Below are 17,663 nucleotides of genomic sequence, written 5' to 3' on the forward strand. Positions count from 1 at the left end.
TAAGATGAAATTGGTCCTCTTATTAAAAATGACACCAAATCATTTAAAAAAGAAAAAAGAAACAGTGTGTTAAAATAACCTGTAACTGGCATGCACCAACTGTAGTTGCAAGAAATCCTTTCCCATTAGCTAGGAAATAGGGAGGTGCAAACTGGGTAGAATTCAGAACGGTTTCAAATTTGGAACAGCCAATTATGAATGCAAAACAGCCGTTTGAGATCAACCACTTTGAGCATTTTGGTAGTGCTTTGAGGAAACGGCTGTTCTGAGTTCCAAACAATGCTCTAACGCTTGAAGCAGCCCATCTTTTATTTAGTTGCCCAACTCACAACAACTCTTGCCATACCTGCTTTGCGTTCATGGTGGTCCAACTTTGAAACACTTGGCACATTTTTAGTAGATACCAATATTTGGTCATTGTTTTTATGCTGAGTAACTGCTAAACCAGACGAAAGGCCCCAGTTACTCCAGTATTCTGTGTTGCATAATGGCTGAGCAGATGCATGTGGAAAGCCCAAGAGGAGGGACAGGAGAGCGATAGGCCTTCGCCACTGATGCTCCCTTGTATTTAAAACATGTTGCTGTCCCTCTCTCTCATTGTCTTTAGAAGAATCAATGGAGGAATCTGCTGTTGAATACAAAATTATCAATCCTAAAGCGATCACCATGGGGCAACTGTACGGATGTTTTGACCCCATTAGCCATGAATGGACAGATGGCGTTCTGGCCAACACCTTCAGGGAGCAGGCTTCCTCCACCAATGAAGACAGAAAGTGGATCATCTTTGATGGCCCAGTTGATGCTGTTTGGATAGAAAACATGAATACTGTATTAGATGATAACAAGAAGGTAATCTGTACTTTTTTCCAGATCTGACATAACCCTCTCGGTTGCATTATCTAATTCAGTTGAATAATTGAAGTGTTTTTTAGAAGCAAATAAACTAATCTGATTTAAGACAAAAAGCACTTAGCAAGAGAGATGGTTAGATATTTAATGTAAACATTTAGGCTATTTTCCCACTAAAACACCTCAAAGCAGTAAACCAATTTATTAAACATACTTCAAATATTGAGGGCATGCACACACACACACAAACACAAATACATACACACATACACATATTTCAGGGGTGTCTGCAAAGACAGCATCAAAAAAGTCAAGATGGCGATCACAACCATGTGATCGAAGCCCTGCCCCTTAAAAAGGGCGGGGCTTCAATCACAGGATCATGGCTGCCATCTTGACTTTTTTGACCTCACTGCAGTTACCTCTGGATCCAAGCAAAAATCAGTGAAATACTTCAATATTATATAAATCAGTTTTTTCTTATGATAACCTTTGAAAAAGATAATGATGCATTGACTATAGTTGTGTATCAACTTTGGTTATGGCCATGTGATTAAATATGGCTTACTGCCGTGGGATCAAGCCCAGTAAATTTGGGTTTGTGGGTGTCCTGCTTCCCTCCATTCTTCCAGAACAGCCATGAGGGGCTTCTTATCTTTCATTGATCCTACTGGTCAAGCAGAATTTAATGTTGAGACCCAAGAATTATTAATCCTCAAGCAAAAGTTTAAAGAAGTCAGTTTCGTTGGGCTCATTTGCATGTTGTGCTAAGGCACAATTTTTAAAATCATGGTTTATTGAATAAGACATTGGATTTGTATGCACAGTAAGTTATAACTTGTGGTTTATAAACCACAGCGGGTGGATTTGCATGGCACGGTAAACCTCATACTATGGCTTAGCATGATGTGAGAAGCCAGCAAGAATGTATGGAGAACTGTTTATTCTTAATAATGGTTATGTTCAATCAGTTTGCCAAAAAAATGGCAAAAACCTCTAAAGAAATAATCACATGAGAAAAGAAAACACAACAACGATACATATGACCAAACTCACATAGTAGATTACTTTTGGCATGACCTCTGAACCTGCTCATTATCCTTTCTTCCTTGTTTTCCTCTCTAAACTTCAAACATAAGAAGAAACATTTTTAGAAAAATCAATCTGCATCAACATCTTGTTTTGGAATGTCATTTCTACCCATGGAGAGAAATGACTCCTTTTCAGATAGAAAATATATGCCCTCTATTTAAAAAAAAAAAAAAAAAAATTCTGTGAGCCAGGAGAATGAAGAACTATAGTTTGTAAGCATGAAGCTTTCTGTGGCAGAAGTTCCTGCTTCTGGGGTAATTTCCTCCAGGGGCAATTCGGTGAAATATGAATGACGTGGGGCAGCTATAAGAAAAATATACGAGTGACACAGGGGTCTGCAGTTCTGTTGCAAACACTCCTGCACGCAGGACTGAAGCAGCTTTTTGTTCTGTTTCTATTGAAGTTGTGCTTGATGAGTGGGGAGATCATTCAGATGAGTGCACAAATGAGCTTAATCTTTGAGCCAGAAGATCTTGAGCAAGCATCTCCAGCAACCGTTAGCAGGTAAATCTGGCCAACTGAGCTCTTAGCCAGGCTTTCCTTCCTTCTTCTGATGACAACGTCATGTCCATGCTATCCTACTATAACACTTGGGAAAACCCAGGGCTGGAAGAAACATAGCCTTTCCCTGAACTAGCCCACAAAACCTTCTACGTCACAGGTTTGTAGCTGCCAAGAGATTGCAAGGGGCTGAGCTTTGGAAACACAGTGAGCATATTTTGTTTTGGTTTCCAACAATTGACAACTGGTGTTGTAGGAACACTGGCAGTGACTGCCAGGGCGGTCTGAAGGCCAAATCAACATGCAGAACTTATTTCTTTTCTCATCTTCACTAGTAAATGCGTGGAAGTCAATTCTCTTATGTCTTCCAGGTGTGGCATGATTTACATGGAGCCTCATCAGTTGGGCTGGAAACCTTTGAAGGATTCTTATCTGAACACGCTGCCTTTAAATCTACATGATGTACACAGAGAATTGGTGGGCGAGCTTTGATTTTATTTTCATTTTCAGTATTTTAATATTGATCACGAAGGGGGAATTGAAATTAATGACCTTTCCGGTATATACTGTTAGGTTTATTTGTATTTATTTGTTTATGAAAGAATTTCTTGTAGGTCACCTGTTGAGCTCCCAAGATTACTTAGGGTTTAAACCATGGAAATAGCTTGCAGGCTTTAAATAACTAGTTTGAGAGATTACTTCATGTTATAACTGTGTTCATCGTTTTAATATAGAACCTTTCTAAAGCTTTAATGGTTTGGCAGATTTTCAACACTGGACGTTAACATACATTTTTGGTGATGGTGGGTGTAATAAAATCTGTTAAAAATGCCTGAAATGTCACAAGGTTGGGGGTGTTTGGTCAGGTGAGGGATCTGACCAAGTTGTAGCTCCAAAGCCCTTTGAAACTCTGCCACATCTATAAACACTGAGAAAGTTTAGATTATCCTTAGATCTAAACAGATTTCCTGTGCTAATCCAATCTTACCCAATGTGCAAGAACACTTCAGGTCCCATCATCCTCTGCCAGTATGGCTGCAGTGCAAGACTCTTCTAATTCTCATCCTTCTGCAGGCTGTGGAAGGGTTATATTACCCATTAACTGTAAATGTGACATATCCTGTGATTTAGACAATCTCTCAACCTGCTTGCTTTCCAGGTTGACGACCTTTTTATGTGGCTCGTTCAGCCTTCTTTGGAATTTATTCGCCATCATTGCAGAGTCTTGGTTCAGACCTCTCCTATTCATCTTACCCACACCATGATGACTTTGTTTGATGCTTTGCTTGGTAAGGCTCAGCATGTGCTTTGAGGCATCACAAAACTGAAGATGATTTTAGTTATCGTATCGCAGCTTTGAAAGCAAGAAGTGCAAAAAGAGGATGCTGGAATTAGTAGTGTTGGTCCTGTGGGGCCCTGACATGCTAAGGCAGTGTTTCTCAACCTTGGCAACCTGAAGATGTGTGGACTTCAACTCCCAAAATTCCCCAGCCAGCATGCTGGTTGGGGAATTCTGGGAGTTGAAGTCCACACATCTTCAGGTCACCAAGGTTGAGAAACACTGTGGTAAGGTATTGATGATGAGCCTCTTTGTCATTGTCCAACAACCTGCCATTCTCTGGGTGGCCAGATGGACCTCTTGTGAGTTGTGGGGCCTTAGACTTTCATCTAGAAATCCAGCCTTTCTTATTCTGCTGAATGGACTTCAGGAAAGGCAGATCATGGGATGGAGGAAACCAGCGGTATGCCGATGGCATAGAACGAAGGAAAATTTTTGGTCCCAACTCTGCCTGTAGGCCGTAAGACTAGACCAGTGAAGAAGAGTAATTGAAGTAATCAAACAAGAGAGGGAGGAATCTCAATTTGTCACTAAAAAAGTTTTTATTTGGGCCAACTAGTGTCCCTTGTGATATTGTTTCTGTTTTCAGAATGTCCTTGAAAAAGAAATACATTTTCTGAAACACATCAGGCCAGATAAAAACTTTTTTAGTGGCCCTTGGAATTCCTCCCTCTCTTGGATCAGCCAAGGTTAATCTTAGTCCAGGATTTTGTGGACACAGTGCCAACCAGATGCCATGGAGATATTTGTAAGTAGGAGGTGGAGACCTGCCTACTACTTGTGCTGGAGCCATGTGACTTTCCTCCACATCTGCCTCCCACTTTGCTGTTTTTTGTTGACCTTTTCTTTTTCTGCATAGATGAAATCAGGAATTCCAGTGAGGAAGACTCAGGAGAGGTCATGTCCAGCCAGCAGATAACCCTATGGCTGCAGGGCCTGTTCCTCTTCGCTCTGGTTTGGACCATCGGGAGCACTGTGAACGCAGAGGGCCGGAAGAAATTTGACAATTTTTACCGAAACCTTTTGATGGGAATGGATGATGAGAACCCGCGCCCCAAAAGCGTGAAGCTGACCAAAAACAATCTATTTCCAGAAAGAGGTGTGTCTAGGATACACATTATTTAAAAAGGGATTTAGCTGGAAAAAGCATCAACTCTTTAGAGTGGGAAGGAATCACATTGCAGCTTTGAAAGTATAATGGTCTGTGGGAATATCCTTGAGAGACGGGAGGAGGAAGAGCCGCAGCCGGGGCAACGGTCAGATAAGAGTCATCTCAGCCCACAGAAGGAATGGGCTTGTGGAAAGCGTCTCAGAAGGGACCCTCCCTAGTTCCCTGGAAAGTAAAGGCGAGGGGGGAGAGATGTGCTTTCAGACTTGCAAGATTCTGTTACTCCAACCTTACAATAAAGGTAGTGTTAATACTCATGGTATTCTTGTCCAGACTACCTCGAAGGGCTGCCATCAATCTTGCAAGTCTGAAAGCACATCTTTCCCCCCTCGCCTTTACTTTCCAGGGAACTAGAGAGGGTCCCTTCTGAGACGCTTTCCACAAGCCCATTCCTTCTGTGGGCTGAGATGACTCTTATCTGACCGTTGCCCCGAATGCGGCTCTTCCTCCCCCTGTCTCTCAAGGATATTCCCACAGACCACTCCAGAACAGATCAGGATGAGCAGGTACTCTGGACTTCTCCAGTTGTGGCTTCAGATTTGCATGGGCCTCTCCTCCTTGTTCCCTTCCCCCTCCTCCAAAGCCTTAGATGTGATCTCAGACCCTTCAAAGTTGGATGTGACTTTGAACTCTCAGCAAGAACAAAGGAGAAATCAGTAAGTCCTGGGGGAGGGAGCCCTCATGTGAATTGAATTGCTTTACATTTACAGGAAATTAAATCCAATTAACTTTTTCGCCTGGCCCTCTGCCTTCCTTTCAGAAGTGTGGTCTTGCTCCCTGTCTCTAGTGGTGCAGCATCTTCAGTAGAAAGAGGAAAGAATTCAGCTGGAAAGGGACCAAGAAGATGTTTAAGAGATCCAAGTTAGAGGAACAGTCTTGTTAGATGGAATTCCATCTGTTTCAGAGACAGACTTTCAACGGCGGGAGCCAAACGTGGCCCAATTTTTGTAGCTGCTTGAAGTCTCTGCTGCAGATTGGGATAGTGAAAAAAGGGTCCATTCTCTGGGTGATGTTCTTCAACTCCTGTGAATGTATTTACATTTATTATCTATATAATTTTAATTATTGTGGCCAGTACAAACTAACCATTTCCCACAGCTAAGATACAGAAACATGACATTATTTTTGTTTGGGGTATCCAGACTTGATAACATACAAGAAAACACAATGTCAGTTTGCTATCTTGACAAGTTTTCTAAAGACCTTTTATCCCTTCTTCGCAATCAGGGAATGTGTATGACTTTTATTTTCATAAACAAGCCAGTGGACAGTGGAACATGTGGACAGATTATATAACAAAGGAGGAGCAAACAATTGCTGCTGGAGCAAAGGTAAAAAAGTTCTGCTTCATTTATCATCGTGGACAGGAAATGCTTATTATTTGCTGTTTATTTAAGTAATTAATAAATTTACTCTTCATCCAGAAAGCTTCCCAGTGTGACTTATATAAATCAATGAAAAGAATCTGTTCCTGCCCTCAGGCTTGCAATCTACAAAGATCACAGCTTAAGAGGAAAATGAGTTGGGAGGGCAAAGGAAAAGGAACATATTCAGGTGGCTGTTCTTAATCTTGCAAGGATCTTAATTTTGGTACAACCTGGTGAAGTGCTGGATGACTATTGGGGCAGAGAAAGGGATGAGAGTGATCTTAATCCCCATTGCTCTTTCTGATGGAGCCTGAATCCAATTAAGTGCAGAAGCAGGGCGTTTCTATCCATTGACATGGACACTGCTGAAACAGGTGGCTTTTGGACAAGTTTGTCCCTGTGTAACCTGCAACCATGTCCCCTAGGTATGATGTGACCCAGCCCACCCTGCACTCCTCTCCTGCTTCTCCCCCAGGGATTATGCAGACCTTGGGACCATCCAAAAGCATCCCACTGCTGCACTAAGCCATCTTAGGCTTAATCATGGTTTATTGAAGAAGCCACAAGTGAAGTGCTCTCCATTTTTGGCTTCACAATGCGTGAGGCCAACTAAGCTCTGAGAACCCCCTGCTACCCTCCACCCCTTGCTGTAGGAATAGAGACTCTGCTAGAATTGGATGACAGGCGTGGGAGGACTTTCTCCTGAGCATTTGTCTCCTCACCCAACTCTCTCATCCCAACAGGTCTCAGAACTGATCATCCCAACCACAGAAACTGCCCGGCAGTCCTTTTTCCTCAAAACCTACGTGGAACATGAAATCCCCATGTTGTTTGTGGGACCCACTGGCACAGGGAAATCAGCCATCACCAACAGCTTCCTCATCCAGCTTCCCAAGGCCAAATATATACCGAACGTCATCAACTTCTCTGCCAGGACCTCCGCCAATCAAACACAGGATATTATCATGTCAAAGCTGGACAGGAGAAGGAAGGGTCTTTTTGGGCCCGCCATAGGAAAAAAAGCCATTGTCTTTGTGGGTGAGAGGAGAAGCTGTATCTTTTGATTGTTTCTTTCAGATTTGGGGCTTCCTGGATTCACATATCCTTTCGGAGCTATGTTTAGTTTCAAGCCTGGTTGTTGAAGAAGCTGTGGAAACCTGGGTTTTATAAGCTGTAAACCACTGCTTCCCAACCTCAGCAACTTTAAGAGGTGTGGACTTCAATTCCCAGAATTCCCCCAGCCAGCATGGGAATTCTGGGAGTTGAAGTCCACACCTCTTAAAGTTGCTGAGGTTGAGAAACACTGCTGTATACTGCAGCTTGCAGAAATCAGTGGCTGGATTCACTCGTTCTGCTAAGCCATAAACCACAGCTGAGCAGAAAAAAAAAAGAATCATATGCCTTGTAATATGCCTGTGTCACTAGTATGAAAACCACTGGCCTAAAATATTTCAAGGAGTCTTTGTGATAATCAAGTGGGGAAGAATGTAAATTACAAAATGCAGTAGTTATTCAGGTCTTCTGGGTTTCTAGAAACCTTTTTTCCCTTGTTCTTTTCTTTTTCCCTTTCTTGTTCTTGACTGATAAATATTAGCAATCTCCATGTTCTTTTTGAAAAAATCCGTTCCATCATTGCTCTTCCTGGAGATATAAAATGTATCAATATTCTTCCTAAATGTATCTCAAACATCTGTGTGTTTTGCCTAAACATATCAACCTTCTTCCTACCTATATGAAAATAGTGTCAGTATTTTCCCTGGTGCCTCAAACGTAACCATATTTTTCCTAGATGACTTAAACATGCCAGCCAAGGAAATATACGGCGCTCAGCCCCCGATTGAACTCCTTCGGCAATGGATTGATCATGGCCACTGGTACGATAAGAAAGATACCACGAGGCTGGATGTTGTGGACGTTCTCTTTCTTTCGGCCATGGGTCCTCCAGGTGGGGGAAGGAATGATATTACAGGTAGGGAGCTTGGTTAAATTCAAGAAGATGAGGTAGTTCTAACAGCAAACTTAGCTGGTGGCTGACCAAAGAATTTCTAGCCCAAACGAGGATACCAAGCAAGGAGGAGCAAGGGGCCCGTTTATTTATTTAATTATTTATTTATGGGCTTTACTGACTACCTTTCCTCTGAAAGTTCATGGTGGGATAATCAAAGTCTCCTCTTGTTTTGTCCCTCAAAATGGCAACTGGAGAGGCAGGCTGGGCTGAGAGGCTGGCCCCAGATCACCAGGTGAACTGAATAGGGATTTGAACCTAAGTGTTTCTGACCCCTGCCCAGCGCTACAGTAGAGATGTGCAGTATTGGGATTCAAGATTGAGGCCATGATGATGTGATCAAAGCACATAAAACCCAGGTGGACCTTCAGTTGCATGGTCATGGCCACCATCTTGACTTCTTTGGCCATACCCTGCAGACATCCCTATGAAATCTTCTTGTCACTAACCTTACAAGAATTGCTTGTGTGCTGGTTTGAGACAGAGCTACATGGGCCATGAGCATCATCAAGCCCCATTGGCGCAGCCCCCAGTGCAGAAGGTACAGAGGAGAAGTTATGTATGTCACCTGGGACTAGTGGAAGGAAATGTGAGGGACAACTGTAGTTTAGGAAGATGGTTGCCAGTAGATTCAAATGTCTGCCTAAGATCAGCTAAAAGGAGAAGCAGAGTGTCCAATCATCTGGTGTTCTCCTTTCCTTGTACCCCCAGGGCGCTTTGTCCGGCATTTGAACATCATCTCTATCAGTTCTTTTGATGATGAAGTTTTAACCAAGATTTTCACTTCCATCGTAGACTGGCATTTCAGCAAAGGGTTTGAACCTACCTTTTTAAGGTGAGCATCTCCTTTCCAACCCATGTGGCTGGACCCATGGCTTTGTATTCTTCTGACTCATAATCACCTCTTGGTTTGGGTTCTTTTGAAAGACTTGGCAAAATGCTGGTCCACGCAACCATGAATATTTACAAGCTGGCCATGGAGAACTTCCTCCCAACTCCTTCGAAATCTCACTATGTCTTCAATCTACGTGATTTCTCCCGTGTGATTCGAGGGGTGCTGCTATGCCCACATACACATTTACAGGTGTGTTACCTTTTCCTTTTGTAACAGACAAAAAATCCATGTTAGAGCTTCTTGCTTCAAAATGATAGGCAATCATATTGTTAGTTTTGTGTAGTTTGGGGTTAGAGGGAATTTGGGGCATTGCAGAAAATAGCTTTGGTATTTTGGGTCTTGAGTTGCTGATAACATTTACTAAAGACATTTTGATTGATGTCAATTGTCTCTCAATAACCAGTGATCAAGGGAGGATCTTATTGTACCTGACTACTTTTCCCCAAATTGATCTTACCATTTTTTTTTTATACCCCTCCTCATTCTTCCTTTCTTTGGCAGGATGGAGAAAAACTGATCAGACTTTGGATTCATGAAGTTTATCGAGTCTTTTATGACCGCTTGATCGATGCCGAAGACAGAGAAGTGTTTTTTAATATGATGAGAGAAACAACCTCTGACTGTTTTAAACAAAGTGTCGATAAGGTTGGCCTTTTTACGCAGACACAATTGTTGGGATGTGCAGGGGACGGTGGCAACACATTATTACAGCACCCCCACTTTTGCAGCCCTGTATGCAGAATCCTACAGAGAAAAGGAAATTGGGAAATGTATTTATTTACTCAAATGTATACCCCATTCATTTCCCAAGACTAGGAGGATAATGTAAAACACAGACATCAGCATGTATAAAATCACATAATGAAATATACACTTAGGAGTGAAAAAATCTGAAGTTCCACATATTCTACTAAAAAAATCAGGTCTTCTTGGCTTTACAGATGATAGGAAGGTGGGAGCCCTACAGATTTTAGGGGGGAATTTGTTTCACAAAGATGGATCCACAGATGAGAAAGCTTAGGGTCATAGGGTATTCCAAGTGTGGGAGTGATGTTCTCTACTTCTCCTTGTGGTGGTAAAAGGTACACCCCATACACACGTGAGCTACATTCTAACCCTAGAGCTAACTCTTGAGATGCCCCCCACCATACATGTGAACTGCTTAGTGCCCTTGTAAGAAAAACATCCACAGCAAACTGAATTGACCCTGAGTGGTGACAGGGGGAGGAATCAGATAGGGCCTGGTGGCCCAGTCAACCAAATTGTTTATATTCACTGACCATATCTCAAAGATAGTATAGCTGCCATGCTGACCTAGTAGGAAGGGATCAATAATAAGAAGGTCACCCAGATGGAGTTATCTAAAACATTCTGATGTCATGCTGTAATTTACATTACTTCTGCCTTTTTATTTGTCTCGTATTTGAAATGGAGTAGGCCAAAAATATATAAGCCGTGGTTCTGCTTTTGCTCAGGGATGCTCAGCAAGCTGCCAGTGTTTTATTGTTTGCATGCTAATAAATTTATCTTGTATTTTCAGAGTGATTGTTTTAGGTGAGCCAGGTTTTGGCCACAACATTCTCTAGACACCCATCAAGTTTCTTACCTGCACTGATGATGCAAAGCAAAGCACTAGCATCATTGTTATTTCCCAGAATGCCTCTGGGCACCACATGGCTCCCATAGGCATTCTGAGAAAATAAAAATGGCAGGGTACTGCCCCCCCCCCAGATGTGGGCCTACCTCCAAAAATAAATAAGAATGGGAGGGGGAGAAGGAGCAACTCAGAGGCTGCCTTGGCAGGGAGCAACTATTCCCATTTATCTTCTGATAGAAATATGTGTTATCTAACCAGCCCAGCCAACTGTGGGAGCCATTTTGTGAATTGCTAAGTCATCACCTGGGCAGCCATTTTGTGGGAGTGCTTATGGTCTGCTCTGAAGATTCTCAATCAGTTGCCAAAAAATAGGTTGCCGATAATGCTTCGCTCTTCAATAGTGCAGATAAATTTTTTTTAAAGATGGATAAGTGATATTACTTTGACCTGCCATATCCACCTAAGGGTGGCAACAATATAGCCCTATTTATCTAAGATCCTCTTCTACCTCTTCCACAGGTACTAAGCCATTTGTCTCGTACCAGCAAAATCACTGATGACAACATTCGGAGTCTCTTCTTTGGAGACTATTTCAAGCCATCCAGTGACAAAAAGATATATGATGAGATCACGGACTTGCAGAAACTGACATCGGTCATGGAATACTACCTGGAGGAATTCAACAATATCAGCAAGGCCCCTATGTCTTTGGTCATGTTTAAATTTGCCATTGAGCACATTTCCCGCATCTGTCGCGTCCTGAAGCAAGACAATGGCCATCTGCTTCTGGTGGGCATTGGTGGGAGTGGCCGGCAGAGTGCCACCAAGCTGGGCACCTTCATGAACTCATACGAGCTCTTCATGATTGAGATCACCAAGTTCTACACCATGAACGAATGGAGGGAGGACGTTAAGAGGGTCATGCTGCAATCGGGGGTGGCCAACAAGAGCACGGTGTTCTTGTTCTGCGACAACCAGATAAAAGATGAGTCTTTTGTTGAGGATATCAACATGCTTCTGAACACTGGGGATGTGCCTAACATTTTTGCAGCAGACGAGAAGGCAGACATTGTGGAGAAAATGCAGAGTGCGGCTAGGACTGAAGGAAGGAGGATTGAAGCCACACCTCTGGCCATGTATAACTTTTTTATTGAGCGTGTGAAGAAAAATCTACACATTGTTCTAGGTATGAGTACTCTAGGACCTTTTTGTTGAGCATCTCAAGCAAAATCTACATTTAGAGAGGACACATCTCTTTTTTAACTGAGTATGTGAAGAAAAAAAATGATATTTAGATATGGATAAACCTTGTCACTTGTTTACTGAGTATGTTAGGGAAAAAAAGGCTTGGCTGTGTTTGTCAACACAACAAAAGTTGGCTAAGTTAAACCATGGCTTCCTTAGGTATATGAAACCTAGTTGATTTTTTCTCTGCTTCATACTGGTTCTGTTCATGCAACTTTTACTGAATTGACCTATTTTCTAAGTTTACACGTTGAAAATCATATATTAACCAAATGGCGGGTTTGCACAATACTTGAAGCCACAAAAAAACCTAACCAAGGTTAAAACTAGCCAAGCTTAGCATGTTGTCTGAATGCCACTGCTAGTCTTCAGCTGTTAGGTGAACATAGGCAGTTTTTTGTACAGATAACCTTTGTTCCTTGCTTCGTGATCATGTGAAGCAAAAATCTACATAAGGTTTTTATCCTGTTCCTTTTTCACCCTAATTTCTTTCTGTAAATGTGACCGTGTTGGCTGTGGAAGATGAGGGGGTTTGTGGTCCAGCACCTCTGGTGAACATCAGATCAGGAAACATGCTAATAATTGATTCAACAGATCTGAGGAGGGATATTCTATCCTTTTCAGCAATGAGCCCAATTGGAGATGCATTCCGGAATCGCTTACGAATGTTCCCATCGCTGATCAATTGTTGCACTATCGATTGGTTCCAGCGGTGGCCCACAGATGCTCTGGAAATGGTTGCAAACAAATTCTTAGAGGATGTGAAGCTGGAAGACGAAATCAGAAAATCGTATGTTATGAAATGACTATAGAGCTGTGTACCTTTCCTCTCTTCTTATATTAACTTTTTTGGGGGGGTAGAAATGCTTGCAATGCAAATTAAGGGTGTTTTCAAATACATATGTAAGTAATGAAGCTGTAAGCAAGTTTTGGTACGTAACTCATAAGAGTAGTAAAATGGCAGAAGGACACAGAATCTCGATTAAAAATTCAGGGCACTCAAATTATCCACATTCAGATTGGAATAAATAAGCTCATAAGCTTATTAATAAATAAGCTTATCTGCATTTGGCATTTATTAATAAATAAGCTTATCATAAATGACAGCCAAATGCAGATATGTGTGCTTTATATAAAGGTAGGTGGTGGGTAATGGTAATAATGATAATTGTTGAGTCCCTTGATGATGATGAAAATCACTTATGATAATTATTGAGTCCCTTGTCCATTTGAGTGTCTAGGTATTTTTTGAAGGTTGATTTTTGGTGCATATTCACTCAAACTGATTTTGCCAGTTCTGCTTAATCCTAGTTAAACTATAACTTTGTGCCCTGTCCATACCTCTTAAATCAGTACTTAAGCAGACTTGTGTGGCTGTTATATTTTCATGGACAGAATCTGATCTTTTGACTCTCTTGATCCCAATAACTATTTCTCACATGTAAATGCTTTCCTGTAGGGTTGTATTCATGTGCAAGTATTTTCAAGAGAGCGTAAGGGAACTCTCGGTCAGTTATTACAACATTCTTCGAAGGCACAATTACGTCACACCCACATCCTACTTGGAATTAATTCTGACTTTTAAAACCCTGCTGAACTCCAAAAGGCATGAAGTTGATATGATGAGGAACCGCTACCTTGTAGGCCTTCAAAAACTTGACTTTGCAGCTTCACAAGTAAGTGTGGGCTTGGTTTATTAGCAAAGGAATGCTTAATGATGGTTTTTGTTGGAAGCCAAGATTTATGGTTTACTCCAGCCTAACTGTCCTTGAGCAGTCTGCTAGGGCTCCTAGCCAGTTTGCTCCCACATTTCTTTCTTCCTGCAAGCAGGTCAAAGAAATCAAGAAGGATGGCATATTGTGCCCTGGGATCATGATTCATTTGTTCCAAAGAAATGAGGATTAAAAATTAGGAACAAGGTCTGACTTGTTAGCTTCACATCCTAGCTTATTTGAGAAAGTTGAGTGCAGGATTATACAGCATAAAAAGTATATATACATATGCAGTGTTTTAACAGTGTTTGGCACATTTTGAACCACTTTGAGCTGTAGGAACCTAGAAGGCTTTTTGAAAAAGAAAGGTCATAACTGCTGCCTCTGTTCTTGAATCCAATGCTCTCCTTTAAAAATTGTCCCCTGGCCATACCTTGTTCCTGCCGCATTAGCTGTCATTCCAGCCATCCAGTATGTGGAGAAGAAAGAGATTGTACTTGTAGAAAACAGAGCCCTCTACAAGCTGACTCAGTCCAGATGTATTTGAAGTACAAGTCCACCATCCCCAGCTGCCATACTTGTAACACTGCTCCCAATTCCTTCCTTCCTCCCTCCCTCCCTCCCTCCCTTGTATACAAGCAGTAAAACTTGAATTCTGTTACATCTGATGAAATGATCAGCCAGTATATAAAAACTGCAGTATTATGACATTACTATAGAAATGGCTACATTGTCATAGGTTGACGTTTTAGAGCTGCTTTTAATGATTTTTGTCTGCTTTCAATACTCAGTGGACTAATAAACATTGGTTAATTGATAACAGAAGACTGAACAAAAATGAAACTATAGGTAAAATGTAAATATGCTTAGGATATAATTTGTACTGTACTGAAACCATTTTCCTATCGCTTCTGGTTTTGTATGGACTCAGAAGAGTACAATTGCCAGTGGTTATAGTACTGATCCTGTGGGGCCTGGTTTCTGAGTCAAATATGTTTGGAGCAGGCTAGATTATTTAGGTATTTATCATTACAGCATTATTATTTTTATTATTTATTAATTTTATTAATTTTATTTATTTACAATAACAACATTCATTTATTCGATGGCTGGTGTGGGTCTTCTGGGCTGCGTGGCCGTGTTCTTGAAGTTTTGTTTCCTAATGTTTCGCCAGCACCTGCTCCTGTCTGTGCTCCTGCACTCTGAAGATGCCGGTCACAGGTGCTGGCGAAACGTTATGAAACAAAACTTCAAGAACACGGCCACACAGCCCGGAACACCCACACCAGCCATCGTATGCCGGCCGTGAAAGCCTTCGACAATACATTCATTTATTCATTTATTCATTTTCATAAACTCAATTACGTTCAAATTTAGATTCTGGGTTTTACCCCAGTCTTGATCCTATGAAGTGAAGCACCTTCCATCATTTACAGATAGCCATGTAGCCAAGGGTGTGACCATTTTAGACCACTGAAATATTGAAGCTACTTAGCTAAGAAAGGGTGACATCATTAGGTAGAAGATGACCTGATGATTTCGAGATGACAAGTCTTCTATCCTCTTGGAAACCTTTTCATTCTTTGAAACATTTCCTTTAGACCCTGAAAGAGGAACTGCTGCACCCAATTGTATTTATGTGTGGGTTTGTTTCTGAAAGATGAATTGCCATGCTCTGTTATATTAAGTCATATTATTAAGTATATTAATAATATAAATATTAAAAAGTTATAAATATAAAAAATTATAAAATAAAAATAAATTTTATATTTTATACCTTTGTTTATAAAATAGAAAAAGTTATATTAAGTTATATTATCTGTTATATTAAGTCTGGTCTAGTGGTAAAGGCACCAGGCTAGAAAGCAGGAGATGGTGAATTCTAGTGAAAGCCAACTGGGTGACTTTGGGCCAGCCCCCCTGTCTCAGCCCAACCCACCTCACAGGGTTGTTGTTGTGGGGAAAATAGGAGGAGGAAGGAGTATTAGGTATGTTCACCACCTTGAGTTATTCATAAAAATAAGAAAGGTGGGATAAAAAATTAAGAAAAAAAGATTGTTCTGGTTTCCTGGGTGCCCTCTTCTAGGTTGCAGTCATGCAAAAAGAATTGACGGCCCTCCAGCCTCAGCTGATCGAAACCTCTGCAGAGACGGAGAAAATGATGCTTCACATTGAGAAGGAAACGGCTGAGGTCGACGCCAAGAAAGAGCTGGTGGCTGGTGATGAAAAGGAGGCCAATGAAGCTGCTGCTGTGGCACAGGGGATCAAGGTAATTTCTTCTGGATATTGTGTTGTTGGTGCCCCGTCAGAGCATTCTTTCCCACAATGCAGTTCAGTAAATGAGGAATCTCTAGCTAGAGATCATCTATCTAAACAAAAAGGAGAATGTGTTGTAGAATAGGGATTATTGCATATTTTTGAGGGAGATAACTCTAAACTAAACAAAAAGGAGCTTATTGTATTCTTACTCCTGGCTGAAACATTGAGCATTGCCCAAAACTGGAAATTTCTAGATAACCTATCATTGAATGATTGGCGTGCAAAAGAATGCTCACTTGCTCTTATGGAAAAAGTGACTGATAAATTTTGAATACTGACTTCTGAAAGGGATGAATCACATTTTTATCGGATCTGGACAGATTATATAAAGTATGATGATAATAATAATGATAATAATAATAATGATAATAATCTCTTATTGATTGATTGAGTGCTGTAAGTAACCTATGATTGAATGTTGACATATAATGTTCTGTGCTGTTACCTTGTATTCTTGTTTCTTATCTTGTATTCTTTGTTCTGTCTTACAGAATATTAAAATTATTTTTTTTAATTATCTCTCTCTCTCTCTCTCTCTCCCTACCTACCTACCTACCTACCTACCCACCCATTCATTATTCTGACTATTTTTAATATTCCTCAGGGCTCCCCAGAAGAAGATACATATTTCACTAAGTCATGGTTTCTTTAACCATCCTTTACTGAATAAATTAGCCAGGCTAATTTGTACAAGATGCTTATACAGGTAGTCCTCACTTATCGACTGCAATTGGGACCAGCAACTCCATCGCTAGGTGACACGGTCATAAAGTGAAACATCACATGACTGCACTGATTTATGACGGCAGTTGTGGCAGTTCTGGTTGCTGTTGTTAAGTGAATCCTGCATGGTTGTTAGGTCATAACACGCTGGTTGCCAAGCACCCGAATTGCGATCGTGTGACCACGGGGACCCTGCGATAGCCCCAACTTTGAGGACCAGTTGTAAACCTACTTTTTTAGCACCATCGTAACTTTGAATGGTTGCTGAACGAATGTCAGTTATCGAGGACTACCTGTACTATTAAGCTCTGGATTATAAACCACACAACAGCTAGATGGCAGCACCTAATTGACATTAGTTGATCTTAAAAAGCTAAGCAAGGTTGGTCCTGGTTAGTAGTATTGCCCTGCCTTCTTGGAAGAAGGACATAGCAAACTACTTCTATAAGAAAACTAGATGGGTGTGTCTACGAAGTTACCAGCTCGGAAACTTACAAATCCAATATTTTGATATATGTTTTGCTAATGATGATTCTGGCTTAGCCTGAAGCAATGCTGACCGCAAGGTGTGGCATGCAGAACAGTTTCTGAGAGTGGTGGGTTCTGTATGTGATTGCAGGAAGAATGTGAGGGGGATCTGGCTGAGGCCATGCCAGCTCTTGAGGCTGCCCTCGCGGCTCTGGATACCTTGAACCCTGCGGATATTTCTCTCGTCAAATCCATGCAGAATCCGCCAGGGCCCGTCAAACTCGTCATGGAAAGCATTTGTGTCATGAAAGGGATAAAACCCGAAAGGAAGCCTGATCCGACTGGAAGTGGTAATAAAAATAATGATAGCAATGTTGATTTCC

The 17,663-nt window shown here is 41.4% G+C and overlaps 1 protein-coding gene across 1 annotated transcript in view; it reads left to right on the forward strand.

Moving 5' to 3' along the window:
* DNAH3 (dynein axonemal heavy chain 3) overlaps positions 1-17,663 on the forward strand; it is a 68,835-nt gene that overhangs the window by 38,215 nt on the left and 12,957 nt on the right. The window contains exons 37-52 of the mRNA XM_025164624.2: positions 608-849; positions 2,345-2,445; positions 2,814-2,919; positions 3,602-3,731; positions 4,641-4,880; positions 6,177-6,280; positions 7,060-7,354; positions 8,106-8,285; positions 9,033-9,156; positions 9,249-9,405; positions 9,718-9,861; positions 11,333-11,999; positions 12,683-12,848; positions 13,518-13,734; positions 15,857-16,039; positions 17,432-17,630. Of these exons, the coding sequence (XP_025020392.1) occupies positions 608-849; positions 2,345-2,445; positions 2,814-2,919; positions 3,602-3,731; positions 4,641-4,880; positions 6,177-6,280; positions 7,060-7,354; positions 8,106-8,285; positions 9,033-9,156; positions 9,249-9,405; positions 9,718-9,861; positions 11,333-11,999; positions 12,683-12,848; positions 13,518-13,734; positions 15,857-16,039; positions 17,432-17,630 (3,255 nt within the window). The remainder of the gene's footprint in view (positions 1-607; positions 850-2,344; positions 2,446-2,813; positions 2,920-3,601; positions 3,732-4,640; positions 4,881-6,176; positions 6,281-7,059; positions 7,355-8,105; positions 8,286-9,032; positions 9,157-9,248; positions 9,406-9,717; positions 9,862-11,332; positions 12,000-12,682; positions 12,849-13,517; positions 13,735-15,856; positions 16,040-17,431; positions 17,631-17,663) is intronic.

This window comes from Python bivittatus, unplaced genomic scaffold, assembly GCF_059951505.1.
Source record: "Python bivittatus isolate LINGU-HERP-01145 unplaced genomic scaffold, Pbiv_v1 ctg000560_np1212, whole genome shotgun sequence".
In the NCBI taxonomy this organism is placed as follows: domain Eukaryota; kingdom Metazoa; phylum Chordata; class Lepidosauria; order Squamata; family Pythonidae; genus Python; species Python bivittatus.